General features: G+C 43.7%; 1 protein-coding gene across 1 annotated transcript; it reads left to right on the top strand.

The window, feature by feature from the left end:
• Positions 1-982: 982 nt before the first annotated feature.
• LOC106598521 (BMP/retinoic acid-inducible neural-specific protein 3) lies at positions 983-22,052 on the top strand. Its single transcript, XM_014189565.3, has 8 exons — positions 983-1,550; positions 1,953-2,244; positions 6,320-6,510; positions 9,039-9,250; positions 13,314-13,419; positions 13,815-14,051; positions 15,105-15,327; positions 16,918-22,052. Exons 2-8 carry the CDS (start codon positions 1,991-1,993, stop codon positions 18,077-18,079), a joined length of 2,385 nt encoding a protein of 794 aa, XP_014045040.1. The 5' UTR covers positions 983-1,550; positions 1,953-1,990; the 3' UTR covers positions 18,080-22,052.
• The last annotated feature ends 588 nt before the right edge of the window (positions 22,053-22,640 follow it).

Below are 22,640 nucleotides of genomic sequence, written 5' to 3'. Positions count from 1 at the left end.
TCCATCACCTGCAGCTGTCACTCGCCCGCCTCTCCTTAAATCCTCAGTCCCAGAGGATCCACTTTCAACTACTGTCACTCCAGCTGCCACATCTAGTGAGAGGTGTCGACCGAGACCGGGCGCGTCAGCTAGCTGTGATGATGTCATGATGAGAAAATATCAAAATCATCCATGTGCTCTACACCTGTCTCCACCATCACCGAAATGACATGTCGGATTGCATTATTAATGAAAGGAGTTCTGGGCAAAGAACTCCTTTGAACTATACAGTGTGGTGCCAATCAGATCCTACAACTAAGTCTGTTGTCATCGTAGTTATTGTTTTGGAAGCTGCCTACCGTACTAGTTGGACGACATCCATAAATACCTGGCCATTTCTCATTTAACTAGGTAAGTCAGTTTAGAACAAATTCTTATTTACAGTGACAGCCTAGGAACAGCGCCTTGTTCAGGGGCAGAAAGACAGATTTTTACCTTGTCAGCTCAGGGATTTTATTTCAATTACTGGCCCAACGCTCTAACCACTAGGCTACCTGCCACCCCTCATCATATATTACACTAATATCTGTTGAAAATAACTATTTGCCATCTTTTCACCAAAGATTCTATAACACATCTATAGCCTCTGGCCTAATAGTTACAGAGTAGTTGTTAATAGCAGCCGCTCTTATCCAGAGTGATTTACAGGAAGAATTGGGGTTAAGTGCCTTGCTCAAGGGAACATCAACAGATTCCTCACCTAGTCGGCTCGGGGATTTGAACCAGCGACCTTTCGGTGACAGTCCCAACGCTCTAAACCACTCGGCTACCTTCCGCCCGTTTTCAACCCAATTTAAATGAACAGTTGAGCTTACAATCATCAAATTCGAAATGAAATACATCAACGTGCATTGTGCACACAATGTTTCATTTGTCAAAAAACGGAGCTTTACGTGGGCATAAAAAACCATCTCCTTCCCCCCTCCATTCCGTGCCAGCGCTTCTCTCATTCAAACACACAACTAATGCTGCAACCGGGAGGCTGCAACTGCCTGAGCTGAGGAAAATGAACTCCGATAACGAACTATTAGGCTACTTCTGCACCCGATGCAGGAATTGAAGGGGTTGCAAATTAAGTCAGCAAATGTTCAATTAAAAAAAAGGAAGTTGAATAAACGCGTGTTCAACTTGGGAATTATTGACCGTTATTTTTACGCCCAGAGTTCTTCCCGTCTGTTTTTGGAGCTGAAGTTGTTGCGCGGGGCAAATGTAAGATCCACCAGCAATCTACGGAGGACTCTTCCAAATAATGTTTGGATTTCTATGCTCCAGAATGTACAGTGGTGTCTTTTCCTGTGAACAAGAAGTTTTGTGAGGAAAATAAACGTTATCATTTTTTTATATATATATATTTAAGCCTTGCGTCACTTCTTACACGGGCACTTCATTAATTAATTTCATATTATGACCAAAGAGCATGAAAATACATATTTTTATTAGGGCTCGTGCAACCGCGGGATCTCACTGACGCATCAGACATAATTGGTCTTTATACTATTTTAAAAATTCAGGTAAGGACGCAGGCATATTGTTTCACTATCTATTCAAATGTTGCATGCGCCTGTTAATATGACGTGAACATGCACGACAAATTGCATAGGAATTATAATGTTTATTTATGTAGCCTATTTATTTATTACATTTGTTATTGACTTTTATTACAGCTATCCTTTTCTATGTTTTATTTTAATATATAAAACATCTCAGTGTAGTATTATTACATACAGTATAGTACATACCCAATGAGTGAAGTTGGTTAACAATACATATTTTTAACGTCTTTTCAACCAAAAAAAATACGTATTTTCAACGTATTTTGCTCATGGGTAAGGTAAGCTTGTCACATTTTGCAATAAAATCAACATTCCATGATTCGCAAATTCCCCCATATGGTTTGTCACCCCGGGACACAGGCAACGTTTGGAGAGGATGAGGAGTCGTTGGGTGAAGCATGAGCTGCCAGGGTATCTGTCTTAGACGACTGTCTGTGCTGTTCCTGTGGGAGGGGCTCGCTCTGATCCTGTGCTGCTGCTGGACCGGGACTTGGGTTGTTACTGCTGCGGCAGGACCCAGTGATGATGGTGGTACCGCTGGGCCCATGGGCTGGTTGCTGTCGGACAAAGGGCCCTTCCACCACTCTTTGGAGTTCACTGAGTCGGTGGAGAGACACCAGCAGGGCTACACTACCAGATACAAGATGTTCAGGTGACCTTTTTCTGTCAATGTCAATTTAAGGGGCTTTATTGGGATAGGAAACATATGTTTACATTGCCAAAGCAAGTGAAATAGATCATGAACAAAAGTGAAATAATCAATAAAAAATTAACAGTAAATATTACACTTACAAAAGTTTCAAAATAATAAAGACATTTAAAATGTAATTATGTCTATATACAGTGTTGTAATGATGTGCAAATAGATAAATACAAAAGGGAAAATAAATAAACATAAATATAGGTTGTATTTACAATGGTGTTTGTTCTTCACTGGTTGCCCTTTTCTTGTGACAAAGTGTCACAAATCTCTCTCTCTCTCTCTCTCTCACACACACACAAATATAGGGAGAGAGAGACAGCCTCACAACTAGGGTTGCAAAGCTACCGGTAATTTCATAAAATTTACCGGAATCTTATGCAAATGTTTTAATTAACAGGTAATCTATGGTAATTTAGGTAATTTATACTAGAATAACTTTTAAATAAATTATTCCTATGGTATTACTTTGTTATATAGGTGTACATATTGTCCATTATTTTCTAGTGGTTAGACCATATGGTTCAAGAGAAAATAGCCTAATTCATGTAAAAAGCATCTAATCAACTTAGGCATTATTTTCAATTAATTCTGCAACTCTTCCAACAATTAACTCTGCAACTCTTCCAACAATTGACTTTTTTTTCCCGCAACTGCCACCAGTTTGGAAACATTTACAACAAACACATGTTGACATATTAAAATACATTTTCCCAAAAATATATAAAGGATATTTCATGATGAAACCCTCATAATAAAACACCAATGGGAATCACTACGTTGATGGTTTATATTTAGCATAATGTTTTACAGCTTTGTCATGAATATTTTATATTGTCAAATAATCTTATTTGACTTTTTGTATATATCTTAGATGTGATAAGGCCACACAGAGGGCCAGAGATAATTACAGACACCTGTGATAATCTGAAGTACCCATTAAAGGTTACTAGAGGTTGTCTTACAAAATTCCCCAAAACCTTAAAAGCTAGTTTACTGGTAAAAGTTTACTGGTAAACTTCGAAAGATCCCAGTAGTATACCCTCCCTTTGCAACCCTACTCGCAAGCAAGTGAGATTATTCTGTGGCACTCTCTGAACAACACTTCCCACCTATAGCCTGTCGTTATCAACTCTCAGCATAAGATTCTTTCGTAGCAGTGCTTTTACATACAGCACTGTCGTTGTGACTGTTTTTTAAAGGACACTCTTATATATGTTATAATTCTGTTCAGTCCTGATCTTGCGTTCACTGACTGATGTAGGCACGGTATCTAAATAGCATACACGCAAATCCATGAACGCTTGTGGCGTCAACACATACGTTGTAAGTAAACATAGACTGGATGTCCACCACAATTCACATTGATGGGTATGTTGTTTTCAGAACTAGTGTGAATGGAATGTGTTGCACTTTGCTTGTGACATTGGTGGAACACAGGTGCCCTGGTTAATGCCCTGTAACAGAGAGGATATAGACAGACTGCTTTAGAACATGGCAGAGTATTGCCTGAAACATTGCTAAATGGTTTAGAATAAACGGAAAGTGGGAGTTCTTTTGAAAGTGAAGTGTACTACTCAAACTTCCAATGAGCCGTTGAAAGTACAGGATGATGCTGGCCTTGTGCCACAATATAATGACATTCCTAAATATGGTCCTGCTGTTCCACTATGACTCAATACTTGTTCTCCCCCTTGTGGTAAGCCAGATAAAGGAGGATTTCTACTGGCTTTGAGAACGCTGATGTCTTCACTTGTCATACGTGCTTTATTAATGAAAAATATCTCTCTCTGAACAGGTTCTACTGATTTGAATTCTCTCTCTAGAAGGGAGCAAAAGCAACATGGGGAATCTTTTCAACTGATATGATGCCCTCACTTTGAAACATCCTCTGTTTGGATTGGAATATAGGTCCAAGCAACGTAACCATGTGGATTAACATCGGACCGCTGGCGTCCGTCTCTCCTCTCGACCCTTTCTCCATGGTCCTCGGAGGACCTTCCCGTTTCCCCGTGTTTGATTACACATGGTCCTCGGAGGACCTTCCCGTTTCTCCGTGTTTGATTACACATGGTCCTCGGAGGACCTTCCCGTTTCCCCGTGTTTGATTACACATGGTCCTCGGAGGACCTTCCCGTTTCCCCGTGTTTGATTACACATGGTCCTCGGAGGACCTTCCCGTTTCTCCGTGTTTGATTACACATGGTCCTCGGAGGACCTTCCCGTTTCCCCGTGTTTGATTACACATGGTCCTCGGAGGACCTTCCCGTTTCTCCGTGTTTGATTACACATGGTCCTCGGAGGACCTTCCCGTTTCCCCGTGTTTGATTACACATGAGCCCCGGGTTTTGAACAGGAAGCTGTCAGACTATTATCCACCAGTGTAGCGTTAGCGCAGCATGCCTGCTTCCCATCCATAAGTGCTCACTGGTGAATAAGCCTGCAGGCTAACGCCAGGGTGTGATCTATAGAGGCCATCAAGTGACACCCGGAGAGGCACTGCAGTCTGTCTCTCTTTAGGATGATTGGCTGTAATTACACCCTCTACACTGGCCTGATTCCTCAATTATTTCTCTGCTGATCGTTTCTCGTGGCAGTGATTTGATTGCCTCCCACGAGAAGAGACAAGAAGGCAGTGTCTGAAATATTGGAGCAGTAGGACTCTTGACTGTGGAGATTGGAGAGAGAATAGCGTATTAGAACGCTATCGCTTGCAGGTCCCTAGATGGGACATGACTTTGTACGCAACACTTGAGCTCGATGTGACACGAGTCAGTACACTGTGTACGAAGCGGCTAATGGTCACCACAAACAGTAGGCTAATGGTGAATCACAAGGGCTTTGTGAGATCACATTATGAATATATTTGGTTAGCTATGGACGCCTCAAGTGCTTAGAGTTAAAGCATTTCTATGGTTTCCTGAAAGGCTCCAAGGCAGAGGTTCTCATTTTGCTCTAAATGGCTCACGGTCATAGGATGATTCATGGTCATTCAAATATGGTTCAGGATTAGCTGTGATTCATGGTTACCCGAACACTCTTAGAAAAAATGGTTCCAGAAGGGTTATTCGGCTGTACCCATATCAGAACCCCTTTTGGGTCCAAATAGAATCCTTTTTGGTTAGAGGTAGAACTTTTGGTTGATCTATGTAGAACCCTCTGCATAAAGAGTTCTACATGGTACTCAAAAGGGTTCTACCTGCAACCAAAAAGGGTTCTTCAAAGGGTTCTCCTATGGAGACAGCCAAAGAACAATTTTAGGTTCTAGATTTCACCTTTTTTTTCTACTTATAGGGACATTACACTGGTGCATGGGTAATCTGGCATATAGGGTCAGTAGTTTCATGGTCATATTGAGAATTTATAATAATTATTATGCCTAGTGCTGCATTGGACCCTCTCATAAGGACTATCATGCTACAATAGCACGATTGTACTGTGGTCACCTAACAAAGGCATTGTGAAACTGAGGTTTCCTTTCATCGCAACAGCAAGATCGAAGCTACAATGAAACATGGCAAAAGAGCACCAACAAAGACAATTGTAAGACAAGGTCATACAGTCTCACAGACCTGTGAACATATGTGTTGGCAGGGTGACCCACTGTTTATTAGCCAGTGGCAATGCCTGTCAGAGCAAATTCCAGCCAACCTGAAGTCACTCGACACTTTCCCTTGCCCCCCCTGAAGTTGCGTGCCAACATAAGAAAGCTTTAGGAGAAAATATCTGCAGTATGCTCACAGCTCCTCCAGGGAAAATTCCGTACCATCTGGATGTATTAGCTATATGTGAGAGATTCTGCTTGTGTCTGTCTGTAAATGCTGTGTCTGTCTATAAATATTGTGTCTGTCTGCGTTGGGGTTTGTTTGTGTTAAATGTAGGTTTTCACATTCTACAATTACGTTCAAATAAATGTTCTCAACAGCCTGTTAAGTTTGTGACAATTTCACAAACTGAAAACTCTCTCCACGAACCAAGAACTCAATCAATGAATTAATGAAATGTGTTGTCATGACGTCGTTACCAGGGAGTTCGGCCGATGGAAAGTCAACAGCCTGGCGGTGGAGAGGCGGGACGGCAGCGGCCTGGCTCCGCCCCTCGACCCTGACTTCATGGGCACAGTCAGGCAGTTGGGGCGGCGGCCCACCCTCCGCAGGATCACTGAGACCATTATCAAGAAGTACGGGACTCACCTCCTGCTGTCCGCCACTCTTGGAGGTACAGTAAACAGAGGCTCCAAACCTTGGTTCCTACTTGACCCGCATCACAGCAGGATCGTTCCCTAGGGAGACGGTCTTTGACTCCTTAGACTCCTTAGAAGTGGGTTTTTCAAGAGGGAATTTCATATAACTTTTAAATGTAAAATCTGTTACTGAATGTAATGTATGTACAATTCCTAGTGTCTGAACCATACATTACATTCAATAACTTAGCTACAGCAGATACTTCTGCATAAGGGGTATATTTGTAGTAACATATGTAATGTGGAAATTATACAGTTTGGAATTGATGTATTATTCTGTATCTTATGTGCTTAAAAAGCTACTGTATATATATATATATATATATATAGAGAGAGAGTTGAAGTCGGAAGTTTACATACACCTTAGCCAAATACATTTAAACCCAGTTTTTAACAATTCCTGACATTTAATCAGAGTAAAAATTCCCTGTCTTAGGTCAGTTAGGATCACCACTTTATTTTAAGAATGAAATGTCAGAATAATTGTCACGACTTCCGCCGAAGTCGGTTCCTCTCCTTGTTCGGGCGGCGTTCGGCGGTCGACATCACCGGTCTTCTAGCCATCGCCGATCCACCTTTCATTTTCCATTTGTTTTGTCTTGTCTTCCCGCACACCTGGTTTACATTCCCTCATCACTTGACATGTATATAACCCTCTGTTCCCCCCATGTCTGTGTGTGGAATTGTTTGTTGTAAGTGTATTGTACATTTTAGACTGGTGTGAGACGGGTTATTTCAACCTGTATTTTGCAGTTCTGGGTGCAGTTTGTTTTTTTGCGTCATTAAAGTGCTCCGGCTGTTACCCATTTCTGCAGCCAGTTACACACCGCTTACTATAATAGTAGAGAGAATCATTTATTTCAGCTTTTATTTCTTTCATCACATTCCCAGTGGGTCAGAAGTTTACATACACTCAATTAGTATTTGGTAGCATTGCCTTTCAATTGCTTAACTTGGGTGAAATGTTTTGGGTGGCCTTGCACAAGCGTCCCACAATAAGTTGGGGGAATTTTGGCCCATTCCTCCTGACAGAGCTGGTGTAACTGAGTCAGGGTTGTATGCCTCCTTGCTCGCACACGCTTTTTCAGATCTGCCAACAATTTTTCTATGGGATTGAGGTCAGGGCTTTGTGATGGCCACTCCAATACCTTGACTTTGTTGTCCTTAAGCCATTTTGCCACAACTATGGAAGTATGCTTGGGGTCATTGACCATTTGGAAGACCCATTTGCGACCAAGCTTTAACTTCCTGACTGATGTCTTGAGATGTTGCTTCAATATATCCACATAATTGTCCTTCCTCATGATGCCATCTATTTTGTGAAGTGCACCAGTCCCTCCTGCAGCAAAGCACCCCCACAACATGACGCTGCCACCCCCATGCTTCACGTTTGGGATGGTGTTCTTCGGCTTGCAAGCCTCCCCCTTTTTCCTCCAAACATAACAATGGTCATTATGGCGAAACAGTTCCATATTTGTTTCATCAGACCGGAGGACATTTCTCCAAAAAGTACGATCTTTGTCCTCATGTGCAGTTGCAATCCGTAGTCTGGCTTTTTTATGGCGGTTTTGGAGCAGTGGCTTCTTCCTTGCTTAGCAGCCTTTCAGGTTATGTCGATATAGGACTCGTTTTATTGTGGATATAGATACTTTTGTACCCGTTTCTTCCAGCATCTTCACAAGGTCCTTTGCTGTTGTTCTGGGATTGATTTGCACTTTTCGCACCAAAGTACGTTCATCTCTAGGAGACAGAATGCGTCTCCTTCCTGAGCGGTACGACGGCTGCGTGGTCCCATGGTGTTTATACTTGCGTACTATTGTTTGTACAGATGAATGTGGTACCTTCAGGAATTTGGAAATTGCTCCCAAGGATGAACCAGACTTGGAGGTCTACAAGGTCATGGCTGATTTCTTTTAATTTTCCCATGATGTCAAGCGAAGAGGCACTGAGTTTTAACATATGCCTTGAAATACATCCACAGGTACACCTCCAATTGACTCAAATTATGTCAATTAGCCTATCAGAAGCTTCTAAAGCCATGATATAATTTTTTTGAATTTTCCAAGCTGTTTAAAGCCGCAGTCAACTTAGTGTAACTTCTAACCCACAGGAATTGTCATACAGTGAATTATAAGTGAAATAATTTGTCTGTAAAGAATTGTTGGAAAAATGACTTGTGTCATGCACAAAGTAGATGTCTAAACCGACTTGCCAAAACTATAATTTGTTAACAAGACATTTTTGGAGTGGTTGAAAAACGATTTTTAATGACTCCAAACTAAGTGTATGTAGACTTCTGACTTCAACTGTATTAAAACAAGGAACTCAGTTCAGTATGGTTGCTGGATTGGGGTGAGATTAAACATGTTCTGCTCATTATCTGTCTTCATCACAGTCAATGTATAATTGGAACCTCTCTAAAGAAGAGATGGGAGATGATCACCATTGATAAGCATCTCTGGCTCAGTTAACAGTCTCCCCTTCCCTAATTTCCTGTAATCAGGGGAGGAGTCCTTGACGATATTTGTGGATAAGCGGAAGCTGAGCCGAGGCCCAGAACCAGGGGCTGGAGCTGAGGGTAGCAGCCACAACAATACGGGGGCTGGGGTGGTGACCCTGGAGGCCCTTCACCAGCTGGCTGCCTCCTACTTTACCGACAGGGAGAACACCCTGCGCCGGCTCCACCACCTCCAGATCGCCTCCACCGCCATCAGGGTAAGAGACCCCTGACTGCCCTCTCTCTGCCTCTGGGCATACAGAGGGGAAGTTAGATGCTAATATAGGTTATTATAGGAGGTCAAACTGTGTTAAACCAATGCAGCTGCTGCAACGACTTTGCTATGTTTTCTTGAGATTTTTCTTTGGGGGAGGCAAGTGTACTGTTGCATTTACTGTTGCCATTTTATTCATGTGAAATATTCACAGTGTAGCATGTTGATGTGTTGTTTTGATTTAGATTTTTCCTTATTGTCAGACTCTCGCTGTGCCGATTCAGTATGTAAGCGTTGCTGCATAGTGTATCAGATATGAGTGCTTTTATCTAAAAATGAAAACTGCTGAGAATTAACATGTTTCAAGTCATAAGAATTTCATGTGACTTACATCAGACTGTACCCACATGTGTTCTAATTATATATCAAGGGCGATAGAGACTGATGAACATGGTTCTGTCAGTATAGAATATCTACATAAAAAGTATTTACAGCAGTGCCGTCGGAGGTACGCCAAGTAAATATGTGATTCACATTTTCAAACAGTCCATTTAGATTTTCCAACTGGGCTATACATTTGGTAATGCGGGTGCAAGCAGTTGCTCCCGACGCCACTTGGGTACACTGCAGCATCCACCAAGAGGCTCTTGTTGCCAAGGGAATGCCTAACAGCTTGAAAGACGTTTTGGACACTACAGTGAAAATGGTCAACTTAGTTAAAGCAAGGCCCCTGAACTCTCCTGTATTTTCCGCAATATGCAATCATATGGGCAGCAACCATGTAATGTTTTTACAGCATACCGAAGTGCGCTTGTTATCAAGGGGCAAAGTATTGACACATTTTTCTGAATTGAGAGACGAGCTTAAGGTTTTCTGTACTGACCATCATTTTCACTTGTCTGACCGCTTGCATGATGACGAGTTTCTCACACGACGTTTGAAGGGGTACGGGACTATAAAAGTTTGGGAACCACTGCTGTAGGCCATTGGTGATCTCTCACCAATGGCAGGTGTTAGTATGTGATGATCAAGAGAGACGCTAGTAGTGTTGTAGTGTTGCCCCACATACTACAGTACCCCGATACTCCATTCAATCATCTGAAATGGATATTAAAATAGGTTAATTTCTCAATGTGGCAGGCATACCTGATATTGATGAGGAGAAGTGGTCACCTGACTGAAAGTGCCTTCCTACAGCATAGTTAGTTATTCATCAGGATGATATATCAGTCCATATCTTTCTATTAATTTCCGTCCAAGCTAACCACCTTTGTCAGCCATTTTGTGGAGTGAGCTGAGTGTCAATTGGTCAAGAAAAGGTTTTGAATAGGTGTTGAGGGGTGTTCAGCACTGCCAGTTGCATATAGTCCTTCATTAAAACACATATGCTGGAGAATATGGAGGAAATATGCTGTTACTGAGGCATAAATCTAGAGGTTTGATTATGATTCATCTCAAGTCGTATCGTGATTCACTTCATCTACGTTAGGGATGGGCAACTCCAGTCCTCGCAGAACCCGAGTGGTGTCCCCTCCCCCCCCCCCCCATCTCTGACAAACACCGCTGATTAAACTGATTACATTCTGAACTGAAGATCATGATTAGTTGATTATTGGAGTCAGAGGTGTTAGTTGGGTCTAGGGGCAAAAGTGTGACACCAATCAGGCCCCCGAGGACTGGAGTTGCCCAGCCCTGCTCTACATCATGGTTTATCATGCTACAGAATGGTTGACGTAAGACGTAAGATTTGTACCCTGCTGATTTTGTACGTTTGCCTACTGACAAAGAAATGATCAGTCTATAATTTTAATGGTAGGTTTATTTGAACAGTGAGAGACAGAATAACAACAAAAAAAATCCAGAAAAACGCATGTCAAAAATGTTATAAATTGATTTGCATTTTAATGAGGGAAATAAGTATTTGACCCCTCTGCAAAACATGACTTAGTACTTGGTGGCAAAACCCTTGTTGGCAATCACAGAGGTCGGACGTTTCTTGTAGTTGGCCACCAGGTTTGCACACATCTCAGGAGGGATTTTGTCCCACTCCTCTTTGCAGATCTTCTCCAAGTCATTAACGTTTCGAGGCTGACGTTTGGCAGCTCGAACCTTCAGCTCCCTCCACAGATTTTCTATGGGATTAAGGTCTGGAGACTGTCTAGGCCACTCCAGGACCTTAATGTGCTTCTTCTTGAGCCACTCCTTTGTTGCCTTGGCCGTGTGTTTTGGGTCATTGTCATGCTGGAATACCCATCCACGACCCATTTTCAATGCCCTGGCTGAGGGAAGGAGGTTCTCACCCAAGATTTGATGGTACATGGCCCCGTCCATCGTCCCTTTGATGCGGTGAAGTTGTCCTGTCCCCTTAGCAGAAAAACACCCCCAAAGCATAATGCTTCCACCTCCATGTTTGATGGTGGGGATGGTGTTCTTCCTCCTCCTCCAAACACGGCGAGTTGAGTTGATGCCAAAGAGCTCCATTTTGGTCTCATCTGACCACAACACTTTCACCCAGTTGTCCTCAGATGTTCATTGGCAAACTTCAGACGGGCATGTATATGTGCTTTCTTGAGCAGGGGGACCTTGCGGGCGCTGCAGGATTTCAGTCCTTCATGGCGTAGTGTGTTACCAATTGTTTTCTTGGTGACTATGGTCCCAGCTACCTTGACAAGATCCTCCCGTGTAGTTCTGGGCTGATTCCTCACCGTTCTCATGATCATTGCAACTCCACGAGGTGAGATCTTGCATGGAGCCCCAGGCCGAGGGAGATTGACAGTTCTTTTGTGTTTCTTCCATTTGCGAATAAACGCACCAACTGTTGTCACCTTCTCACCAAGCTGCTTAGCAATGGTCTTGTAGCCCATTCCAGCCTTCTGTAGGTCTACAATCTTGTCCCTGACATCCTTGGAGTGCTCTTTGGTCTTGGTCATGGTGGAGAGTTTGGAATCTGATTGATTGATTGTTTCTGTGGACAGGTGTCTTTTATACAGGTAACAAACTGAGATTAGGAGCACTCCCTTTAAGAGTATGCTCCTAATCTCAGCTCGTTGCCTGTATAAAAGACACCTGGGAGCCAGAAATCTTTCTGATTGAGAGGGGGTAAAATACTTATTTCCCTCATTAAAATGCAAATCAATTTATAACATTTTTGACATGCGTTTTTCTGGATTTTTTTGTTGTTATTCTGTCTCTCACTGTTCAAATAAACCTACCATTAAAATTATAGACTGATCATTTCTTTGTCAGTGGGCAAACGTACAAAATCAGCAGGGGATCAAACACTTTTTTCCCTCACTGTGTATATATATATATATATATATATATTTTTTTTTTAGGGAGTAGATCAGCTTACATACTACTATATATAAAATTATGAAAAAGACACTGTAATCAGTTGTGAGTGACCCGAATTGAGGAACACTGATTCGCATGATCACCTTGAAATATTGGTGACTGGGAAGGAATGAAAGTAAATTAATTATGAATTCTCCACCACCATTGTACAATAACTCGCCAACTAAATGTATGCTATTTCAAAATATGTTTTATTTTATTTAACTAGGCAAGTCAATTAAGAATAAATTCTTATTTACAATGATGGCCTAACCCGGCCAAACCCTAACGACGCTGGGCCAATTGTGTGCCGCCCTATGAGACTCCCAATCACGGCCGGGTTGTGATACAGCCTGGAATCGAACCAGGGTCTGTAGTGACACTGAGACGCAGTGTTTTAGACTGCTACGCCACTCGGGAGCCACAATAATATTTCAACCAACTCTTATTGTTTCTTTTAGATTAATTTATGGATTGTCATTGTGGTTTAAATTATTCAATACCATGAATAAGATTGATGGAGTCGATATGATTTAACATTGGAAGATGATTATCTTTTTCACTCTTATCAAAGATTGATGTCCTTCCTTTATGATAGCCTACCAGAACACACATACTATTCATTCAGTTCCACAGAATATTTTCCTAGTTCATTCTCTGATGTTTGAGGCATGAAACATAACATCAGAAAATGTATTAACTTTCAACATTAATTAGTTCCCTTACCTCCCCAGGTGACTGAAACCAGGACAGGCCCCCTTGGATGCAGTAACTATGATAACCTTGACTCTGTCAGCTCAGTACTGGTCCACAGTCCAGAAAACAAGATCCAATTACAAGGTATGTCTGAAACTAGAACTAAAGACAAAACATCAACAGGTGTATCACTCTGAATGAACTTGGAAGAGCCAGGTGTGCCTTTCATGGTTAACACGAATATATGTATTCCCAGCAAAGTAGAGGGAATAGTTTACAGTAACTCAATACAGCTGGCTCAACATGGAATGCATTCTTCAGGAGGTCCAATGCAGCAAAGACAGGGCACAGTAGTTCCTATCTGGAATATAATTGCTTCTCGAGGCTAACCTGCGAGAATCTTTATCAAACCCCGGGATGACTTAGTTGTATTTGGTTTCTGAAGTGGGATCTTCAAAAGCAATTTAGCGGCAATATCTGTTTGTTTTGCCTTCTTATACACCCCAAAATACTCACCCACGCCTCTCTGGCCTCCCCAGGACTCCAGGTCATTCTGCCAGCGTACCTGCGGAGCCGCTTCGTCACGGCAGCCCTCAGCTACATCGGCTGCAACTCGGAGGGCCAGTTTGTGTGCAGGGCCAGTGACTGCTGGTGCCAGTGCAGCCCGGACTTCCCACAGTGCAACTGTCCACAGACGGACCTCCAGGCCCTGGAGAACAACCTGCTCCGCCTCAGAGAGGCCTGGACACTGGCCAACGAGGAGTTTGAGGAATCAGGTGTTTACTGGATATAGTTGAACATGCAACAGTTCAATGACCTTGGTGATGAGCGACAATTGAGCAGCCTGGGTGGCAGGATATTTCTGCTTTAGCCAGCTTGTTTTTAACTTGCAATAATGTAGTGTAGAATGCAGAGAGTAAGGTATTCAGGCATTCAATAAGCTTCCATATGTGAGAATGATAAAAAGCATTGTTCAGAGATACGGTGGAGATTAAAAACCTTACTGAAGTCGCATAATAAAAGTGTCTCGTGGGATTTCTCACTTCTTGGAAACACTTTTGAAATAGGGGAAACATAGTTAGTTGCAGAACTGAACCCATTCAACCTGAGTGGCGCAGGGGTCTAAGGCACTGCATCTCAGTTCTAGAGGCGTCACTACAAACCCTGGTTTGATCCCGGGCTGTATCACAACCGGCTGTGATCAGGAGTCCTATAGGGCGGCGCACAATTGGCCCAGTGTCGTCCGGGTTAGGGGTAGGCCATTGTAAGTAAGAATTTGTTCTTAACTGACTTGCCTAGTTAAATAAAAAAACAACCCCTCCGAATCAGAGAGATGCAAGGCGCTGCCTTAATCAGCGCCCGGGTTTAACTGCCGTGCTCTAGGGCAGGTTTTATCCACTTGGGGATTCAAACCAGCGACCTTTCGGTTACCGGCCCAACGCTCATGATGTAATAGGTTACCATGGCAATATACATGACCTTGCTTCGACAGCTGGAAGTGTATATTTGCACCCACTTCAACCACCATCTCATACCATCTGATAAATGACCAATTAGTGACTAAACCATTCAATGGTGCACACTACAGACAGGTGGTTAATAAAATATGATAACTCTTGAAATAACAGTTCTGCACTCTAGTAAGCTGAGAAGAAAGAAACAATCTGAACACGCTGTTGTTTATTTATATTTGGGTTTGTTTACTTTTCTGGGACAGACAAAAACAATGAGAACAGACATACTGTCACACGTTATAATTATTCCCCAATGGCTCACGTGGCTCCCCGCCAGAACAAAACTTCACTTATTCATGTTTATTTCTTTTTTAGAGGAGTTCCAGAGCTTCGTCGGAAGGCTGCCAACCCATTACGCTGTGAACAAATCTGTCGTGGAGCACTTGTGGAGGACGGATGGGGGTCTGCTCCAGCGCTACAGGCAGCTAGAGACCACGAGAGGCCTGCTTCTCGACAAAGCGCGCCACACCGCTAACAAGCTCTTCAGCCTCATTAAGAGATGCCGCCATCAGCCCAGAATTGTGCTGCACAGGGAGAGGTATAGAGTATTTTTTCATTAACCCGAGGTTTCCCCCAAACTTCCTTTGTCTTGTAATTATGCAAATTATTTATGCACTGTGTGAGAAAGAAAGACACACAAAAAAAGAGCCGTTTTAGGAGACAAGAAGGGCTGACGGACGAAAATGAGTCTCACCTAGGAAAACCAGAGTTGAGGATAGCTGGACAACTGGCAGTCGCTTATTGCAATGCAATTACTACTGTTTTAACTTGTGTTATTCAAAGTATCTAAAACCACTGGGCTCAATAAAAGATGAAGTACCTACTCACTAGGCCACAATAAGTCTTCAGATAGTGTCACACATCCACACTCAGAATAAGAGTATCAATAACAAACCTTTTGGCATTCAAACGGTTAGGTCCTCTTTATCTTATGCCTCTGCTGAAGTAACCGTTTTCATTAACAGTCAAAACTACAGTCTGAACAACATTCCAATTATAATTTGGTTAGCCTGGTCCCAGATCCGTTTGTGCTGTCTTACAAGGCTGGCAAGATAGTACAAACATGATCTGGGACCAGGCTATCTCTTGTACTGTATCTGTACAAATACTATTTCTAAGCAGACTATAAATGGTTCATGCACTGTGACTACTGTGGCGCTTGGCAGAGTTCTTAACGGGTCCAACAGAACCCCTGAGACCTGACACGAGTAGTCCTCTTGCTCCCGGTTCAGCCCTATGTAATGCTACCTGATCTAGCTGTTATTAGTTACTCCAGTCTTCCAGAGAGGCTTTCCTTTGAGCATAACTTCACGGTGCTGGATTCCTCTCTCCTGACCTCTCTGTTTTGATGGCCATTCTTTGGAAGAAATTAACTACATTACAAAATCCTTCAGTACTACTGCCAAACGCTCTGCTTCCACAATCCTCAATCCAATTACACTGCTTTATCACACCCTTCTAGTCATAAAGGGGGATTTGATGGAGGTTCCCAATTATTAGACTGGTCCATTTTTTCCGCATGTGATCTTATGAAATGTTTTATGCATAGTTTATTTGCTCTGTAATTGTACTGGGTGGTTAGTATTCAATATTCATACATTGAACAAAAGTCTGTGTGTGTGTGTGTGTATGTGTATGTGTGTGTGTGTGTGTGTGTGTGTGTGTGTGTGTGTGTGTGTGTGTGTGTGTGTGTGTGTGTGTGTGTGTGTGTGTGTGTGTGTGTGTGTTCTTGAGTGTGTTCTTGAGTGCCTATAGTGGTAGCTGCTTGAACTTTCTATCCATAAAGAACACTAAGTAAGATTTTCTGTTTATATTCAAATGAGGTAGTGTTTTGCTCTCTCAGTCAGCACCCACCTGCCTACTCAGGAGGAATTCACGACTAGAGGAACATTTTCATTTTGGTCTGATTTAGCTTGCATTCCAGCAGCTGAGCCTACAAGAGCAGAGTTGGGGCTTCTGCTCTGCCTATCCTACTTAATTGACAGATATTGTTGCTGTGAATGTGCAGTATTGTGTCTGATGAGATGTTTTTAACATATTTCAAAGACAGAAACAAAAAGAAAACGTTAATTGACTAACAAATGAAAAGGTATGTTCACCTACAGTATGTGCTGTCCTCTGTCCTCAGACCCCTCCGCTACTGGCTGAGCTACATCCTGTCCCTCCTGTACTGCAGTGAGAACGACCACATCGGCGTGTACTCTGAGCAGACCAGGAGCTGTTCCTGCCCCTACCACCACTCTTCCTGCCAGGGCCCCGTCCCCTGCTCTGTGGGAGAAGGCCCCCGCTGTGCATCTTGTTCCCCCGAGAACCGCACCCGCTGCTCCAGCTGCAACCCGGGCTTCTTTCTAGGCCAGGGGCTCTGCCGACCCGCCGTACCTGACCCCACGGATCCTTACCTGGGTTTGGAGAGCGACCGCGACCTTCAGGACTTGGAGCTGCGCTACCTACTCCAGCGCCGTGACCCGCGCATTGCCCTGCACGCCATCTTCGTCAGCAGCGATGTGCGCCTCAACGCCTGGTTCGACCCATCGTGGCGGAAGAGGATGCTGCTGACGCTGAAGAGCAACCGCTACAAGTCCAAACGCGTGCACATGCTCCTGGGGGTGACGCTCCAGGTGTGCCTGACCAAGAACAGCACGCTGGAGCCTGCGCTGTCCGTGTTCGTCAACCCATTCGGGGGCAGCCACTCGGAGAGCTGGACCATGCCGATCGGCCAGCATGGCTACCCTGACTGGAAGAGGACCAAACTGGATATCCCCCTGGACTGCTACAACTGGACCTTGACACTGGGCAACCGGTGGAAGAGCTTTTTCGAGACTGTCCATTTCTACCTGCGGAGCCGCATTAGGGATTCGGGGCCAGGCTCGGAGGTTGAGGGACACAGAAACGCTAGTAGAGCGTACTTTGAACCACCAGAGGGCGCCGTGGAACCTGTGGAGGCGTATTCATCCCAGAACATGGGCTACATGAAGATCAACAGCATGCAGCTGTTTGGATACAGCATGCACTTTGACCCAGACGCAATCCAGGACCTAATCCTGCAGCTGGACTACCCGTACACCCAGGGATCCCAGGACTCAGCCCTGCTGCAGCTGGTAGAGGTCCGCTATAGGGTCAACCGCCTCTCCCCTCCAGGAGCTCAGCCCATGGACCTGTTCTCGTGTCTGCTCCGTCAAAGACTGAAACTGTCCAGTTCAGAAGTGACCAGAATCCTCGCTTCTCTACAGGCTTTCAGTGCCAGACAACCAAACTCTGTGGAGTACGAGGCAACCAAGCTATGTAGTTAATAATGGGCAGGTGGACGGGGCCAATGTGATGTTTTTTGTATTAACCGAGTCAGATACTATGTCAGCCCCATAGCCTATATCTTTTGTCCACGGGTCTGTTTGTGTTGGTGTTTGCCGTTCATGGCTTTAATTGTATATAACTGTCATTAAATTTGATGTTTTTATCAACACCGGTCAAAAGTTTGGACACACCTACTCATTCAAGGGTTTTTCTTTATTTTTTTTACTATTTTCTACATTGTAGAATAATAGTGAAGACACAAAAACTATGAAATAACACATATGGAATCATGTAGTAAGCAAAAAAGTGTTAAACAAATCAAAATATATTATACACTGCTCAAAAAAATAAAGGGAACACTTAAACAACACATCCTAGATCTGAATGAAATAAATCATCTTCTTAAATACTTTTTTCTTTACATAGTTGAATGTGCTGACAACAAAATCACACAAAAATAATCAATGGAAATCCAATTTATCAACCCATGGAGGTCTGGATTTGGAGTGACACTCAAAATTGAAGTGGAAAACCACACTACAGGCTGATCCAACTTTGATGTAATGTCCTTAAAACAAGTCAAAATGAGGCTCAGTAGTGTGTGTGGCCTCCACATGCCTGTATGACCTCCCTACAACGCCTGGGCATGCTCCTGATGAGGTGGCGGATGGTCTCCTGAGGGATCTCCTCCCAGACCTGGACTAAAGCATCCGCCAACACCTGGACAGTCTGTGGTGCAACGTGATGTTGGTGGATGGAGCGAGACATGTTGTCCCAGATGTGCTCAATTGGATTCAGGTCTGGGGAACGGGCGGGCCAGTCCATAGCATCAATGCCTTCCTCTTGCAGGAACTGCTGACACACTCCAGCCACATGAGGTCTAGCATTGTCTTGCATTAGGAGGAACCCAGGGCCAACCGCACCAGCATATGGTCTCACAAGGGGTCTGAGGATCTCATCTCGGTACCTAATGGCAGTCAGGCTACGGCCCCCCAAAGAAATGCCACCCCACACCATGACTGACCCACCGCCAAACCGGTCATGCTGGAGGATGTTGCAGGCAGCAGAACGTTCTCCACGGCGTCTCCAGACTCTGTCACGTCTGTCACGTGCTCAGTGTAAACCTGCTTTCATCTGTGAAGAGCACAGGGTGCCAGTGGCGAATTTGCCAATCTTGGTGTTCTCTGGCAAATGCCAAACGTCCTGCACGGTGTTGGGCTGTAAGCACAACCCCCACCTGTGGAGGTTGGGCCCTCATACCACCCTCATGGAGTCTGTTTCTGACCATTTGAGCAGACACATGCACATTTGTGACCTGCTGGAGGTCATTTTGCAGGGCTCTGGCAGTGCTTCTCCTGCTCCTCCTTGCACAAAGGCAGAGGTAGCGGTCCTGCTGCTGGGTTGTTTCCCTCCTACGGCCTCCTCCACGTCTCCTGATGTACTGGCCTGTCTCCTGGTAGCGCCTCCATGCTCTGGACACTACGCTGACAGACACAGCAAACCTTCTTGCCACAGCTCGCATTGATGTGCCATCCTGGATGAGCTGCACTACCTGAGCCACTTGTGTGGGTTGTAGACTCCGTCTCATGCTACCACTTGAGTGAAAGCACCGCCAGCATTCAAAAGTGACCAAAACATCAGCCAGGAAGCATAGGAACTGAGAAGTGGTCTGTGGTCCCCACCTGCAGAACCACTTCTTTATTGGGGGTGTCTTGCTAATTGCCTATAATTTCCACCTGTTGTCTATTCCATTTGCACAACAGCATGTGAAATGTGTTGTCAATCAGTGTTGCTTCCTAAGTGGACAGTTTGATTTCACAGAAGTGTGATTGACTTGGAGTTACATTGTGTTGTTTAAGTGTTCCCTTTATTTTTTTGAGCAGTATATATTTGAGATTCTTCAAATAGCCACCCTTTGCCTTGACAGCTTTGCACTCTTGGCATTCTCTCAACCAGCTTCACCTGGATGCTTTTCCAACAGTCTTGAAAGAGTTCACACATATGCTGAGCACTTGTTGGCTGCTTTTCCTTCACTCTGCGGTCCAACTCATCACAAACCATCTCAATTTGGTTGAGGTCGGGGGATTGTAGAGGCCAGGTCATCTGATGCAGCACTCCATCACTCTCCTTCTTGGTAAAAAAAAAATCGCTTACACAGCCTGGAGGTGTGTTGGGTCATTGTCCTGTTGAAAAACAAATGATAGTCCCACTAAGTGAAACCAGATGGGATGGTGTATCACTGCAGAATGCTGTGGTAGCCATGCTGGTTAAGTGCACCTTGAATTCTAAATAAATCACAGACAGTGTCACCAGCAAAGCACCCCCACACCATAACACCTCCTCCTCCATGCTTTACGGTGGGAAATATCTCCAATTTGGACTCCAGACCAAAGGACAAATTTCCACCGGTTTAATATCCGTAGCTCGTGTTTCTTGGCCCAAGTATGTCTCTCTTCTTATTGGTGTTCTTTAGTAGTGTTTTCTTTGCAGCAATTCGACCATGAAGGCCTGATTCACACAGTCTGCTCTGAACAGTTGATGTTGAGATGTGTCCGTTACTTATTTGGATTTGTTTAACACTTTTTTGGTTACCACATGATTCCATATGCATTTTTTCATAGTTTTGATGTCTTCACTATTATTCTACGATGTAGAATAAAGGAAAACCCTTGAATGAGTAGGTGTTCTAAAACTTTTGACCGGTAGTGTATATTGGAAAGATTTGGAAAAATGCATCCCTTTCCCTTTTTACAGAAAATGCTGCAATTTATTATTGGATAGAGAGGATTTGATCTGATTTATACAAGTATCAAATCAGCATCTATTCCAAATGTATATGACCACTGTGTTATTACAGTGGATTATTGGATTGATACTAACACACACCTACTGAAACCTATGTAAGTCATTTGCTAATGGAAGGAGAACGAGGTGCTGCAAATGTGCTGTGTTAGTACTGCCCATCTGGAGCTGCAGAACACAGTGTCTCACAGTGTCTCCATTCTGTAACAGCCTTGGCACAGATTACCAAGGGTATAGTGAGGACAGTAGCCTCCGCCCCTCTGTCTCTGGCTGCCATTCACACTCACTGTGAAGGATGAGAGAGGGAGGTAGACAGACATGCACAGCATCAAACACAGGCTAGGTATCAATGGCCTTTATCAGAGATAATTAGCTCACAGAGCAAATAGGGAGTTGATTGAAGGCTCAATGACCAAGGGTGAAATTAGACCCGAACTCCCAAAAGGACTTGTCTCTAGACTACAGTGTGAGCTGTTTGAGTATGACTTGCATTTTAGATCACTTGCACTTGCAGAAGTGGCTTGTCGTTGCTTAATCTAGATTCATAAGACGTTCCCCCCTGGGGTTAAGGAGTGATGGGTGGTTATCCATCCCGTCTCTTCCATTTGTTGTAATGCTAACTTTAAGGGAAAGAGAAAATGGGTAGAAACATAAGCAATTAACTTGAAAACACTACCAAATGACGCACTCCTTGTTCTCAAATTCCATTATGGGCTAAATGATTTTCCTATTTATTTATTAAATGCAGTCATTTAGTTTGGAAGTAAATTGGATTTCCAAATTTGATAGACTGAACCCTTATCAGTGAGGTAAGGTTTAGGTTTCAAATATTTTCATTTTTTTAAAGGTCCTAGAAGCATTTGCATATCTAAATGGAATGTAAAGTAATTAAAATCATGGCTGAGTAAACAAACAGTGATGTCACTCATGTGCAGCATTCATCTGAAGTAAACTCCTCAGTGTGACAAGGCCCAAATGTTGTCAAACAAACCCTTTAAAATGTCCTTGATTGTGGGGTTGCAAAGTCCCTGATTACTAATCTTTACACTGTTTTGTGTTTCAATATGTTACTTACCAAGGTTGTTGACCACTGAGAATTTTTTTGTAATCATGGTCTTTTATTGTGTGATTGCACAACATGTAGGCCTATATCTGCTAATGTATAGGTTTTACACACACACACACACACACACACACACACACACACACACACACACACACACACACACACACACACACACACACACACACACACACACACACACACACACACAGAGCGATTAGCTGAGGCTTTGGGCAGGGCAGTGGGCCTCGGAGGAAACATGAGTAAGACTAATAATATAATGTGTCTGTTTTACAAGTGGACTGGCGAGGGGAGGGCGGGCTGCAGGGAAGGACAAGAGTTTATGGAGACGAGTCTCTCAGGAGAGGCATTTAAAATAATGGCTGACAATCCACAGGAAGAACACAATGAGCTGGAAGTCCATCAAGACAGTCTAAAGGGAAATCTGTGAGTGTTTGGTATTCATCATACAACAGCAGTCCCTCTTTATGAAACAGCCCTGCTGTTGAAGCCCAGCCAAGCTCTACTGCTGTTGAAGCCCAGCCAAGCTCTACTGCTGTTGAAGCCCAGCCAAGCTCTACTGCTGTTGAAGCCCAGCCAAGCTCTACTGCTGTTGAAGCCCAGCCAAGCTCTACTGCTGTTGAAACCCAGCCAAGCTCTACTGCTGTTGAAACCCAGCCAAGCTCTACTGCTGT

Source organism: Salmo salar, chromosome 03 (assembly GCF_965601325.2).
Source record: "Salmo salar chromosome 03, fSalSal1, whole genome shotgun sequence".
Taxonomy (NCBI): Eukaryota; Metazoa; Chordata; class Actinopteri; order Salmoniformes; family Salmonidae; genus Salmo; species Salmo salar.
The sequence above is the reverse complement of the archived record's forward strand: the minus strand, read 5'-3'. Positions and strand labels throughout refer to the sequence as shown.

Coding starts and splice junctions, on each gene's coding strand:
- LOC106598521 (XM_014189565.3), top strand. CDS start 1,991: ATGAGCTGCCAGGGTATCTGTCTTAGACGACTGTCTGTGCTGTTCCTG. Junction 14,052..15,104: donor CGAGGAGTTTGAGGAATCAG/GTGTTTACTGGA, acceptor TTTCTTTTTTAG/AGGAGTTCCAGAGCTTCGTC. Junction 15,328..16,917: donor ATTGTGCTGCACAGGGAGAG/GTATAGAGTATT, acceptor CTCTGTCCTCAG/ACCCCTCCGCTACTGGCTGA.